Source organism: Condylura cristata, unplaced genomic scaffold (assembly GCF_000260355.1).
Source record: "Condylura cristata isolate star-nosed mole 26May11 unplaced genomic scaffold, ConCri1.0 scaffold00014, whole genome shotgun sequence".
NCBI classification, from domain to species: domain Eukaryota; kingdom Metazoa; phylum Chordata; class Mammalia; order Eulipotyphla; family Talpidae; genus Condylura; species Condylura cristata.
In genome coordinates this window covers 20,399,296-20,413,885 of record NW_004567115.1, presented here as the reverse complement: position 1 = coordinate 20,413,885, position 14,590 = coordinate 20,399,296, and the positions used below count along the sequence as shown (strand labels likewise).

The 14,590-nt window shown below is 38.8% G+C and overlaps 1 protein-coding gene across 1 annotated transcript in view; it reads left to right on the top strand.

Annotated features, from left to right (window-relative positions):
* Nucleotides 1-6,961: 6,961 nt before the first annotated feature.
* Nucleotides 6,962-14,590, top strand: part of FUT10 (fucosyltransferase 10 (alpha (1,3) fucosyltransferase)) — a 57,014-nt gene continuing 49,385 nt past the window's right edge. Inside the window, exons 1-2 of the mRNA XM_004682228.2 lie at nt 6,962-7,122; nt 12,821-13,109. Of these exons, the coding sequence (XP_004682285.1) occupies nt 7,042-7,122; nt 12,821-13,109 (370 nt within the window). The 5' untranslated portion in view covers nt 6,962-7,041. The remainder of the gene's footprint in view (nt 7,123-12,820; nt 13,110-14,590) is intronic.

The following is a 14,590-nucleotide window of genomic DNA, read 5'->3' as shown; positions in this document are numbered from 1 at the left end:
GGCTTCAGATTCTCAGTGCTGTGCTTTAACCCGCTACGCCACCAGGGAGGGCCTATAGTTGACTAAATTTTGATTCTCCTATATCCTCCCTAAATTCTGCCTCCACCCACCCCCACCCCTACCTTAGCTTATTTCTTTCTGGCAGCTAAAATATACATTTATTATTTTGATAAGTAAGCTGGTAATTTTTACTGACCTGCATCAGTCTTGACTGATGTGACCAAGCTTGAGCTTGTTCTTTGTTCACCATTGGGCTGGTATGTAGCTGACTGGCTTAGGGTAAACTCACTCATCTTCCAGTTTTGGGGACACTCTTGGTAACAGTCATTACCCCCGGCCATACAGACGGTTCTTGTAGTAACTAGGTAGGGTTTGAAAAGAATGGGTGCATTTAAGGCCCCTTGAGACCCAGCACTGGGCCCAGCACTGGCACTCTTGTCATTTCTGTCATATTCTCTGACCAACAGAAGTCAGTTACAAGGCCAGCCTGAAATTCAGAGAGAGGAAATGAGCTCTGCTCTTGATGGGGAACTTGAAAATCACATTACAAAGGGGTGGATATAGGGAGGGCTGGCAACAAGGATCATTTAAAAGATAAATCTATGTAGTTATGACAAGTGCTTGTTATATAGCTTGGGTCTTTAACTAAATCCTTTGTTGAATCACAGATTATTAATCAGATTACTAATCAGAGGACACTTTAGAAATGATCAGTTCCCACAAAAATCTTGTACATTAATGCATTTTACAGCATCTATGAGTAGCCACCCAGCTTGATAAGAAAATACAGTGTCAGGGAGATCAATAGTTCTCTATCTTCACACAAGTGATTCAACACTGTAAAACAACAAAAATGATAAAAAGTATTATAGCCTTATTTTTAAATTTCCTGAAGATGTTGACTCAGATGTCACAGATTTAGGATTTAGAGATGCAGACCTAGAGCAACAAACGCCCACCCAGAACTCTGGGCCGCCCCACATTTTAGGTCACAGATGCTTCTTGGGCCTCACTTTGGGCCTGGGCCTTCAAGGGTCTTGAATTATGATCCTCTATTTATCACCTTCTGCCTGGACAGGGGCAAACTAATTTTAATCGGGTTATCTGAATCTGGAACTCAGTAGCTTGAAGTCAATTTTCCTTCACAGGTAAAATTAAACTAAATGATCATCAGGCTCAGACTCCAAAACGCAACTTAGCCCCAGATTAGAGGGATTCACTCTGCTTTGCTTAAATGGTTCTCCAGAAAAGGTGACTTTGTAGGCGCTTCAGCCTTGGAGTTTGAGAAGCAGAAAGTACCCGTCTTTGGCAGTAAGAGGTGTCTCTCAGGTAGGGTTGCAACCCAAATCGGAAGGCGCCCCAGATCCCCAGTGAGGGGCGGCGGGTGTTCCCCGGCCCACCCACCCACTTGAGCAGAAAAGAGGCATCAGTGAAAACCTGGATCGAGGATCGCTTGGCCTGGGGCGGCGAGAGTTATCCTGCTTTCCCTAAATCTCCTTTCCGAGTCTTCGTGTGAGCTCAGGCTGGGGCGCAAACTGAAAGTGAAAAACGGCCGGGCAGCAATCGGCAGTGAACCCCCTTCACCGTGACGAGGTGAGTGCGAATCACGGGGTGTTTTCTAGTCTGAGTGATGGCTTGATACGGGCAGCGTCTCGATGCCGAGACGCAAAAGCGGACTTCGCTGCGGTCCATGACGCTGGGAAGCTGCGCGCCAGAACCTTAGTGCTCTGTGCCCAGAGTGGAGTTCAGGCGGAGTTGTGTGCTGAGAAAGAGTCCGAGCCTGTGTGGGAAGACCTTGGGCGGCACTTTTCCGAGACACTGCCGGCCTGGCAGTTTGAGAAAGCGCTGGGGTGGGGGTGGGGAGGGAGAGGGGGTAGGCAGGGCGCGCGCCGGGGCCTCCGCGTGAACCCCGGAGGCGCGCGGCTGTTCAGCCAGCCGCTTGGCAACCGAGGATTTGCGCATCTCCCAGAGGGCCACCGTCTGCTCTTTCTGCCCCACCAATTCTCAAACCCAGTTCTGCCTTTGTGTAGTTGACTTCCTCCCCCAGGTCTTGAGAATCACTTGTTGCTAGAAGTCCGTGCGTTGAAGTAGTAGCGATTCTGGCTCTGCAGCAGTCGAAAGAGTCGTATTTTTAGTAAAGAAAATGCCCGGGAGAGTCCCCAGGACATCAGGCTCTGGTCTTCAATAGGCAAATCATTTCTTGGTATTTTTGTATACTACATTAGCTCCCTGCATACCAACACCCGCTTCTCCCGTGCGGAGAGAAGTGTAAGTTACAGAAATCTCACTGGGTGTGATTTAAAGACATTTTCCTGGGAACCTTTTAATGAACTCTTAACAATATAATACAATACAGCACACACAAAAACGACTTTTTCTTACCACTGCCTCTTCAACAGACATTTATGCAACTCTAACTTGGGATTGTTCCTGTCATGTTATTGCTTGCACTCTGCCCCGGCACATTTTTGAGTATGGTAAGGTGGGCTTCAGGCTGATCTCCTTCTACATATTTCCTTCTCTCAGTGAGACACCCCAGGAAGTCACGACCAATCTTGAGCTTGCAACTGATGTCACACTGCAACTAGGCCATTGTGATCCACTGTGATGTAGCGCCAGTGGAGACAGTTCAGATGTGGCCTGGCCATTTGCATTGAAGTAGCAGCCCAGAATTTTGCACACTACAAAGCCACCAACTTAGATAGCATACTCACCTCAATTGTAGAACTTTCTCCTCCTGCCTGCAAGAAGGCATCAGAGGATCCTTAAGTTCTGCTCCATTTCACTTGCTGGCCTCCTCCTAGGTGGCACTGTTTGACAGTGAACTAAATACAGTCTCCATTGTAACTGTTTTTATGGTGTTCGTCTTTTATTTTTCTATTTTAAGAAAGTAAGTTTTATTTTATAAACAATATTTTTGAAAAAACCAAAGTGGGAAAATTAAGGAAACAAAGAGGATAGTGTGGACAAACAATGTTACTTGCATGTAGGTAAGTTTTGCTCAGTGTACAAACATTTCTAAACCCTATGAAATGCTTTCAAAATTTGAACTGCAAAGAGTTGGTTTTGGTAGGAAATGAATAGCTAGTTAAAAAAACAGCATTGGGGCCCTCCCTGCTGGTGCACCAGGTTAAAGCACAGCACTAAGAAGCTAATGCCACTTCAGCATGAATTTGATCCTCAGCCCCTGAGGTGACCCACATGGTGTGGCAGACCTCTCCTGACCTGCCCACTGCTCCCTTCAGCAATGTACTTTGTCAGTCTGCCTGTTCTGCTCCCCACTCTGTCTCTGTGAATCCTCTGACTGCTCCTGAGCCTCTGGCTGTACCCCAGTTCTGTATGCACAAATAAGTAAATCTTTAAAAACAAAAAAAAGAAATATGAACTTAGGCAACTCACTTAGACTTGCTAGACTGAGTAAAGTAAGTAAATCACAGGAATGAATACTCTATGATTCCATGTTTACAAGATATTTTAAATAATCAAACTCATGGAGTCAGAAAGTAGAATGGTAGTTGCCAGGAGTTGCTAATCAAGGTATAAAGTTTCAATTATGAAAATGAACACATTCATGAGATCTGTACAACATTGTTCCTATAACTAACAATACCTTATTATACACTTAATTCTTTAAAAAAATTTTAACCACTGTATAATTACATTAAAAAATGAAATGGTAATATTATTTTATTACCTCATCTGGATTAGATTAATTATATCAATAGTAAATTGCTTTTGCATGCAAAATGAAAATTTGATCATCTTTGCTGCAAGAAGACTGGGTAGTATTTCTTGCTTACAATGTCCAAAGTAGGTTATATATAAGTGACAAAACTAGGATTGAAACACAAAATTCAAACTATCAATAGTATTGATAGTTATTACTACTGATAAGTAGAAAGGTAGGTTCTTTTCAGGTCTTAGGGGTTTTGGTTACTTTTTTTCTCTGGTATACCAACCAGTAGAAAGCTATTCTGCACAAATGTCTTCTTTTTCTTTGGTACAGGCAGATAATTTGTGGTTGTATTAGCTAGTAGCTAGCTAGCATATTTTATAGTCTTAGTGCTAAAACATATAATGCATAAATTTCAGAGTCTAACTAGTTTCTTGTATATTTATCAGTTATAATTTTGCACAAAAGCAGATGACTGCATCAAGAAGATATGTACATATACACAATGGAATACTATTCAGCAATCAAAAAGACAAACTCATGTCATTTATAAAGGAGAAACTCTCTGAGCTGGAGGGATTATGCTCAGTGAAATAAGTCAGAAGGAAAAAGAAAAATATCAGGTGATTTCATTTATAGGAAGAATATAGGGGGACAAATAAGAGACCAAGAGAAAAAAAAAAAAAGACAAAATTGGTGTGGCAGACCTCCTCACCCACCCACTGCTACCCCCATAGTAATTGGAATCCCAATTACTTTGGAATTTGAACAGCAAAATACTCTCTATGAATTTGTTGTCATTTTCCACTTTAAGATATAAAGATTTTATAACAATATTTTAAATAAGAATAGCAGATATTTATTGGATTTTTATTATGGATCAGATTTTAAAATAAATGTTCACCAATTTTATCTTATTTAATTTTTATATTAACTGATTAGGTACCATGATTATTTACCTTTGGAAATTGAATTATGGAGAAGCTGGGAGTTGGGGAGTTTGCATTCCCACCAGCAGTGCAGGAGAGTTCCTTTTTCTCACATCCTTGCCAACATTTGTTGTTGCTAGTTGTTTTAAGATGTGCCATTTTCACTGGTGTGAGGCGGTATCTCATTGTGGTTTTAATTTATACCTCCCTTAATACAAGTGATGTTGAACATTTTTTCATATGCTGTTGGCTGTCTGCATTTCCTCTTTGGAGAAGTGTCTTTTTAGCTTCTCTGCCCATTTTTTGGTGGGGTTATTTATTTTTGTTGGGTTTCATCAATTCTTTGTATATCTTTGTATATCCTTTGTATGAAGGATTGTGATCAATCCTTTATTATTAGTATTGTGTGAGAAAATTTTTTTCCCCTATCAGTGGGATGTCTGTTTGTTTTTGTAATGTCTCTTTGCTGTACAGAAGCTCTTTAACTTGATGTAGTTCCAACTGTTTATCCTTTCCTTCACTATCATTGCATTGGGTGTTGTATCTTTAAAGATACTGAGGTGTACGTCATTTAGTGTTTGGCCCACCTTTGCTTCTAGGTATTTTATGGTTTCGGGTCTTATGTCTAGGTCTTTAATCCACTTCAAGTTGGTTTTTGTGCATTGTGCGAGGTAGTGATCTACTATCATTTCGTTTTGTATATAGCATCGAAGTTTTCCCAGCTCAATCTATTGAACAAACTTTCTTTGTTCCATTGTATCTCTTTGCACAGTTGTTAAAGATTAGCTGCCCATAAACCTGTGGGTTTATATTTGGGTTTTCTGTTTGAATCCACTGGTCTTTGTGTCTATTCTTCTTCCAGCACCATGCAGTTTTAATTATTACCGTTTTGTAGTATGGCTTGAAATCTGGGAGTGTGAAATGAAATTTAAAAAATGGAGTGTCTCCATTCTCTTTCTTTTTAATCATGAGAGTTTTGGCTATTCAAGGTTTTTTGTGGTTTCATATGAGTCTCATCAATATTTGTTCTATTTCTTTGAAGAATGTAAGACCAAAGATTTTAACCAGAATTCTACATAGTTTTTATATTCTAGTTCTATTTTTTAAAAGAGATTTATTTATTTATGCATACAGAACTGGGGTACAGGCCAGAGGTGCAGGGAGGTGAGAGGATTCACCAGAGACAGTAGGGAGCAGAACAGGCTGACTAATGAAGTACACTGCTGAGGGGAGCAGTGGGTGGGTCAGGAAGGGTCTGCTGTGCCATGTGGATTATCTCCCAGGGGGGATTGAACTCATGCTGAAGTGGCTTTAACTTCTTAGTCCTGTGCTTTAACCCACTGTACCACCAGGGAGGGCCCTCTAGTTCTTTTTAATTCAATATGCTAGAGATATGTAGATCTGACTGAGAATGAGATCCTGGGAATATTGTGAAGCAACACCACCCTTCCTTTAGAATATTGATCCTTGCTTTATTCTGGCTCCAGTGTAATTTGCTCCAGACATTTGACTTCCTAAAATCTTGGGGGGAAAAAAGCAGTCTATCAGACTATGATGTTCATTTAAAAAACTTTAAAAAAATCACCCTTAGTTCAGAGAGATGAAAATATCATTTCAGATTAGCCAGAGAACAATATTTTTAATATAAACCATTACTTTATGACGTTTGCTTTAAAAGACTAAGCAGATGAATCAACAATTGCAATTCTTTATATTGTAAAGTGTTTTCCTTGGGGCGGGGGCATTGGTAATCACTATCCATTTTTGAAAAATGGATCAAAACCTTTTATTTATTCATGTTCCTAAATTTTGCAGGGCTGTGTGGATAGTCCTTTAATATCTACTCCATTGTCTACTTCTTTGAAACTTACAAAGGAGGAAGTGACTACAATATAGATGACTTCAAGAGCAAGGTTTTTTGGCAGAGAAAATTAAGTTGAAACAGAATTCTAGAATCCCCCCCGGTTGCAGATCTAAGGGTCTTTTGACCATGAACAAGTCACTTAACACTCTTTGGTCTTGTTTTACTTATCTGTAAATGATCTATTAAGCCATGATCATGAAACTTCCTTTTGGGTTTTAAGTTTTGGGTTTCTGTATGATAACACTGAAAGAATGCATTTATTAAATCTTCTGCAGGATAACTAAAAGATTATTCATTTGTTACAGAATGATTTGATGCCTTCTGTTTGAGGAATTTCCAGCTGCTCTGATGATAGCTTAAGAAGACTGCATGCTGTTCCCTCTCTATGCCAAGCCGGGCTCAGTCAGAGGCCCACTTCTCAGTCTTTCATGGAGACCAGATCCCAGCAAGAAGGGCCTTGGAGGAAATTGGCACCCAGATGGCTCCTCTGTGTGAAGCTGTCTCGGGCTCTGGGCTGACTGAAGAACAGCTGGTAACTAGGCCAGCCCTCTATCAGGCACCCGGGCCAAAGCAGCATGGTGCGCCTTCGGAGGAGACGGCTCTGGGCATCTTGCCTGTGCATCACAGCTACTATCTTTCTGCTTGTCACCCTCCAGGTACCGAGGGTTTGGGTTGGATAGTGTTGATTTCTGGGTCTTTGCCCCAACCCCTGCTCCCATCCTGTCTTTTTCTAACGCCAAGTACTTTACTTTTTGTCTTATATCTCAGGATCAGGGTTTTCTGTCCCAGTTAGGGAAAATTTCTTTTTTTAAACAGATGAAACTGAGATTTAATGAATATATCAGATAGAAACAAAGTCATTGACAGAGGGTCAGCTTGTGACACTCATAGGGTCCTGATTTTGGAGGAACAGAAAGTAAAGCTCAGTTTGTTTTGTTGCATCAAAATTGGATGACTTCCTCAAAGTTTTCAGTCACTTCTGAAAGAGAACTTTCATGAAGAATCAAGAATACTTGACAATAAGAAATCTAAATCTTGTAGTACATACAGAACACAGACATCTAGATTAGTAAATATGTCATTCTTGACATGGTCTGCTAGATCAAGGACTGTGTGGTCCTGAGTGAACTAAAACATTTCGTCAGTCCTCCCATTATTTCTTTTACTTGGCTATTCTGAATGTCATTTTTGCTGATTGGAAATTAAAATAAAAATTATGCAATGATAGTAAAATTATATGAGTGTAATATGTATACAGATACAGTTCAAATGTACTTATCACCCATGAAAATACCAGCTGTCCAGTTTGAAAGTTAAAGTTAAAGATCTTTTTTTTTTTTCCAAGTTATATAATAGTTTATTTTTACATCAGTTTGTGCTTTTTTCCATCTCAGTTGTAATCCCCGTGGGCATCCTATCACCAAGTCACCCGGGTGCCATCACCATAGTCTGGTGCTTCCCTCCCCCCACCATTTTTGATCCTACTCCACCCGGTAAAGTGTCTCTGGTCTATTATTATTATTTTCTCGCCTGGTCTGGCTATGAGTGAAACCATTGGTACTTTTCCTTTTCTGAAAGTCAAAGGTCTTTTAAAGATTATGTGTGGATATGAGTATTTCAGATGTGGAGCTGATGGCAATGAAGGTGTTTTCTGGATTTTTGTTTTTTGCCCACACTACAGAATCTCCCTTTTTTATTTAGATCGAATGAGATATGATAAACACACTTTGGGATTTGGGTTGGAGGGGGTCTTGACTCTTTTGTCTAGCTTAAAGGTTTTCTAGGGCCCGCTTTTGCAGAAGGGCCTGTAGCTTTCTGCTGCTTTCTATAAGAAATTATGAAACAGTGTGATTAACCAGACATTTACTTATTTTCCAGTTATGAGGAATGTCTAAGCTAAGAGTTTTATTTTTGATGTTAGAATAAATTGTCATATTTTGACATGTATGCCTTCAGAGTATGCAATGTGATATGATTACTGGAATAAACCTTCACCTGAACTTAGTTTCTATTGACCACTAGCAATGTGATATGGGCTATTTCCCAGTCCCCGATGAAACACTGAATACTTCAACGGACAGGGTTGTATTTTTTTTGATATTGAAAATAAAAAAATATAATGGCTATACATTGAGAACCATTACTATATTTCTGGTTTGTGGGTTAAGCAAATCAAATAATTTTCTGTCTAAGTAGGGAAAAGGAAGGGAAAAAAAAAATCACACCATAGATGCTGTATTAGTTTGCTAGGGCTTCCAGAACCACGGGAATTAATTTTCTTATAGTTTTGGAGGGGCAGGTCCAAGATCAAGGTGTCACTAGGGTGTGGTATCTTATAAGGTCTCTCTCAGTTTGTAGATGATCATCTTACCTCTGTGTTCACATGATCTTCTTTCTGTACTTGTCTGAATTCTAACCTGCTCTTCTTTAAAGAATGCCAGTCAAATTGCATAAAGCCCACCTGGATGACCTCGCTTTAATATAATTACTTCTTTAAAGACAATGTCTTCCAATGCAGTCACATTTGGAGGTATGTGGGTTTAGGGCTTGAGTAAGGAATTTGGAGGGGATATATTTTAACCTATAACCTGTAACAGCTCCCATAGCATAATTAATAATCTGAACATGAAAATATTATCCTTATTTATATACAGTTATGCTAAAACATTGTAGTTTTCTGGAGGAAATCGTTAATCTCGGACATTATTTTTCACTCACATTTATATTTTGTACATAATATTTGTGTGTTCTTTGGGTATATATGTATCTATTTATTTTTTAAATTTGTTTACTTCTTAGTTGTACAAATAATTCATGAGTACATTCGGAATATATATATATTTAATAATGTAATAGTTTATTTTCACATCATTTTGTGCATTTATTCAGAATATTTTTTAAAGCAAATCCCAAACATTATATCATTTCACCTGGATTTACTTTCACATTCTCTAACAGATGGAAAATTTAAGGAATTTAGTATAACCACATTCTTATTTGTCATACTCAGTAAAATAAGCAATAATTAACACAGTATCATCTATATTTTAAGTTATGTTAAAACTTTTCCAACTATCTCAAAAGTCTTTTATTGTAGTTCCTCTAAATCTGTAATAAATCAGTACCACACATTGCAAATAGTAGGCGTATCTCAAGTTTTTATGGGTTTTTTGTTTTTCACCATAAAGTTCTTCTGTCCTACCTTTTCTTCCATGTCGTAGATTTGTTGAAAACATTGAACCACTTGTCTTTTAGAATTTCTCAATTCATTTTATCCTATGTTCAATATGTTTCTTTGCCCCCCACATTTCCTGCAACTTAACATCTGAGGCTTAGTGTTTTTTTTTTAAAAAAAAGGTCTGCATGGCAAAAAAAAAAAATCTCCCTTTAAAGCATACCCTATTTATTTGAAAACAGACTTGGATCTCATAGTAGATATTAATCAGAAATGTAGACAAAATTTTCTTTTGCAGTTATATATTCTATGACTTTCTAAAAATCTTTCTTTAAAGTTGGTAGTACATTTGCAGGGAAGGGTGGGCTAAAAATATAGAGAGTTTGTGGCTGTAAGTTTCTATCCCACCAGGCTATTGGGAAATAGTCCCATTATGATCATAAAAATGCTGAGAAAACTGTTGGCAAACGTTAGACGTTTCTTGAGCTTCCAGTGATTGCTTTGCTGTAATAATGCTGACTTTGTTGTCACAGATGATCCATAATATTTTAAAGCTATATAAACCCTTACTCCTTTTGGAGTTATAACCACTGGTTTTTACTCAGTGGTTTCATATATATTCTCCCCGACCCCCACTGGCCCACCTCTTTATTTCCTGTTATAACATGAGAAAGTCTAGAAGAAACTAAAACTGGGAGGAAGGTATGAAGTGCTACATTGGGTGAACGTTTTTTCCCTCTCTTTAAAAATTTCCCCCCATCACCCTCCCTCTACCCCTTTAGCTTTTCTCTCTCTAATCCCTTTTAACTTTTCATTTTTTAAAAGAATTTTAAAAATGTACTTATTGCACACAAGAACTGGTGTACAAGCGAGAGGTGCAGCAGGTAAAAGCATTCACCAGAGACAGAGTGGGGAGCAGAACAGGCAGATGGACTGAAATACACTGCTGAGGAGAGAGCAGGTGAGACAGGAGAGGTCTGCTGTGCCTATACGGTTAGCTCCCTGACCTGGGAGTGAATCCAGGTGTCAGCAGTGACAGCACTGAGACTCACTCCCTGAGCCACCAGGGAGGCCCTTCTATTAACTTTAGAACCCTAACTTCATTTATCAGTGTTCACTGTTTTTTATAAGATTTTTTTCTTGGACTAATCAATCCTCTGTTATGTACACATCCAGTATCTGTCATTTTAACTTGCTTTGTGACACTAGTTCCCTTAAACTCCTTCCATTTTGCTCTCAGCGGCTTCATTTCACTTTTCTTTGTGACTGGAGAGTATTCTATTGTGTGGATATTACTTTTTCACACGGTTCTGTGTCAGTAAGCATTTAGGTTGTTTACCATATTTTTCTATTTCTTAATATTTTTTGATCTTGCATCCTTAGAGAATCCAGTGAAAGTCATGGATCCTTCCGAGTTCTGTCCTCTAATATAGCATCAGAGCGCTGTAGCTCTTTGCTGACACTGAAGCAGCAAATGCATAAAGATCAGCCTTGGCTGCTGAGAATGGGTCTGTCCTCAGCACTGTCCAAGCACTGTCCTCTGTGAGCCAATGGAGCAGTTACCATAGAAAACTGTGTCTCCCTTTAACTGCATTATTTGTATAGTCTGTGTTCCAGGTATATATGGAACACACCCCTAACTTTGCACTACTTTTATTCTGTCATATCAATATCAAACCTAATGTTTGACAAAAGGACAAAATTTTTGTTTTGGAGAACTGCCTGCTCCTCTGTTTCCACCCCACCTGCTCTGCCTCTGCGTTGCTGTTACTGGTGGCTTAACTGCCTTTCTAACAAGACTATTCTTAAAGAAATAAAAAATGTGGTTTTAAATGGAAGGGAACCTAGTACTGTTGGGCTGTTTAAATATCTCAGTGCCATCACAGATATTATCAGAAATAGAACACCCATGTGATGACTCCTTTAATTGTACTATAAAGAAGTCAGCTGTTTATTCATGTCCAGGTCATAACCTTGACCCTCATAGCATTCATTAGGAGACACAACTATCCTAGGTACTGTATATGTTAATGAAGTGGAGGAAAAATGTAATCTGTGTAGTAAATGTACCTGTGTTGACCAGAATTATTAAGCATGCTGGTTGGTAGATATATGGGAGACTATGTCTGTTCCCTGATCTTGGGACCTGTGACTATGTTCCTTTACTTTGCAAAAGGGACTATACAGGTTGATTTAAGGTGACACCCTTTGAAATGAGATTATCCTAAATAATCTATTGTGGGTCCAGGTAGTCCCAGAAGTCCTTAGTGCTAAGAATCTTTCCCAGCTGGGGTCAGAGAGATATGAGGACCAAAGGTTTCGGGAGATATAGCATCACTGGCTTTGAAGATGGAGGAAGGAAGCCATGATTCGAAAGTTGTGAGGTAACTCTAAAATAAAAACAAGAAAACAGATCCTCCCCTAATGATTCCAGGAAGGAATGCAGCTCTACTGGCATTTTGATTTTTAAAATTATTTAAAATTTTTTTTACATCATTGTTCATTTTTGTACAATATTTAATTTCTCCTCTCAGGTGTATCCATAATTCTCCTACCACCATGGCACCCACGAACCGTCACCATGGTCTTTGTATTCATCTCTCCCCTGTTTTCACCTCTTTCCTTCCTCCTCCCCTATTGTATGTCTCAGATCTATGGTCTGCAAGTTTTGCCCCCTTTTTTTTTATATTGCCTATATAAGTGAGACTATGTGATATATTTCTTTTTCCTTCTGACTTATTTTACATAGCACAGTCCCTTCCAGCTTCATCTATGTTGTCATGAGTGGCATGAATTTATCCTTTTCATGGCTGAGTGATATTCCACCTGTATATATACCTCATCTTCTTGATCCATTTGTTTGTTTTAGAACATTTAGGTTGTTTCCATACCATAGCTATTGTAAATAGTGCTGCAATAAATGATAGGCATGCAGCTTTCCCTTCAAAATAGTGTTTTTGCTGACAACTCGGTTTTAGCTTAGTATGACTTGTTTCAAATTTTTGACCTCTAGGATTGTATAGCCATACATTTGTGTTGGTTGAAATTCCTAAGTATGTAGTAATCTGTCACAGCAACAAAACAAAAAGTAATACAAGGCTAAATCATCAAGCTGACCATTAGATGTGCCAAAAAGAATTAAATGATCTGACTCTAGTAATAATTATCCTCTCTTTTAGGTAGTGATCGAGCTGGGAAAATTTGAAAGGAAGAAGTATAAACACTCCAATTTGCGATATGGACATTCGAAGGAAGAGGCTACACATCTCTATTCACTTCGTAAGAAAGAAGCACTGACCCTGTATAGGAAAAACAAAATAGAAACTGATGGCTATCCTATTATGGTCTGGTGGTCCCCACTGACTGGGGAAACTGGGAGGCTTGGGCAGTGCGGGACAGATGCTTGTTTCTTCACCATTAACAGGACCTACCTCCACCATCACATGACCAAAGCATTCCTCTTCTATGGTAAGTGGGGGTTGTACCTGCCTCCCTTTTCAGGGAGCTCCCTGATCCCCTAAGGAAGAGTGGGCAGAGAAATTGTCTTTCTCTTTCTTGGTTTCTGTCTTTCTTTTGGTGTGGTCTGAAAAAGATTTATGCTAGGTAAATGTTTAGAGACTCTACATGTATGGAAATGTGTTTGTTTTCACCCTGGCCTTCATGGATAGTTTGTCTCAGCATAGAATCTAAGGTTGGAAATTCTTGTTTTAGAATGTTCAAGGCATTTTCCCACTGTCCTTTCGCTTCTAGTGTTACTGATGAGGAATTCACCTTGATTTTTAATTCCCCGTTGTTTGTGTTTGGTGTGCTTTCTGTCCCTTTCTCTCTTGTCTGGAAAACAGCTTGGAAATTCAGTAGTGGTTGCTGTACCTTGGGTCTGTTTCCTTTTATTGATGTGCGCACTCAAATATCTAGTGTCAGGAAGCCTACAAAGCAGTTTTAACTTGGTGACTTTTTCAAGACTTCACACAATTGATTTTATCAGCATATGAAGACTCAATTCTTCTCACAGGAATGCCTTACCTTCAACCATATTCCTCAGAGACTGATGAGTCAACCAGAATGTTTCTTGTTGGTATTCAAATCTCAGGTTTTCTTACCTTCCAGCTCCTAAAGCCATCAGTGACTCCCATGGAGAACTGAATGTGCCTGCTTTTATTATCCTGCCCTTCAGGGTCTGTGTAATATGACTCTAACCAGATTTCTAAACTTAATGCCTGTGAGGCTTTCAACCAAAGTGTAAAGGTCAAATTGTAAGTGCCATTGTTTTAGGCATAAGTCACAAATATTCCTAATTTAACACCATTGTTCATTCATTTTCTGTATCTTACAATGTCTTTTTAAAAATTGTCTTATCAGAATAGTTATCAGTTTCTATATCCTACAAGTGCCTTTTCTGTAATTATCTTGTCAGAATAGTCTTATCAAATACCCACCATTTGTTTGGCAATATGGATGAAGGGGATGATTATTCTAAAATAAAGATATTACCCAACTAGAATAGAAATATAAATAGTGTGTGCGCACGCACACACACACACACACACACGCACTTACCATAGGAGAAATGTCCACAAATTTTGTGGAATTTCAAAGAAGAGTGAGAATCCACATGAAGGATCAAAAAAAGACTTCAAATACTTCCTTCATAAAAAAGGAGAAATTTGAAGTGGTCTTTGAGGGACAGAAGAATTAGATTATGTTGGGATTAGATTGTATTGGGGGACACTTCATTATGAAGAGCATTGTAAATGGGCTCGAGAAACTAGAAAATTATGGGTAATGTCTGAGATAAAGCAAGGTTATAACACAGTTTGGTATAAGAAAGAGAAGAATTGAAAGATATATTGATTCCAGAACACAGGCAATCTTGAACATTGGCTTAATATTTTGCATCAAATTGGAGGATGGTGTCAGGGATCCCATTGTTGTTGAAAGAACTTTTTTTT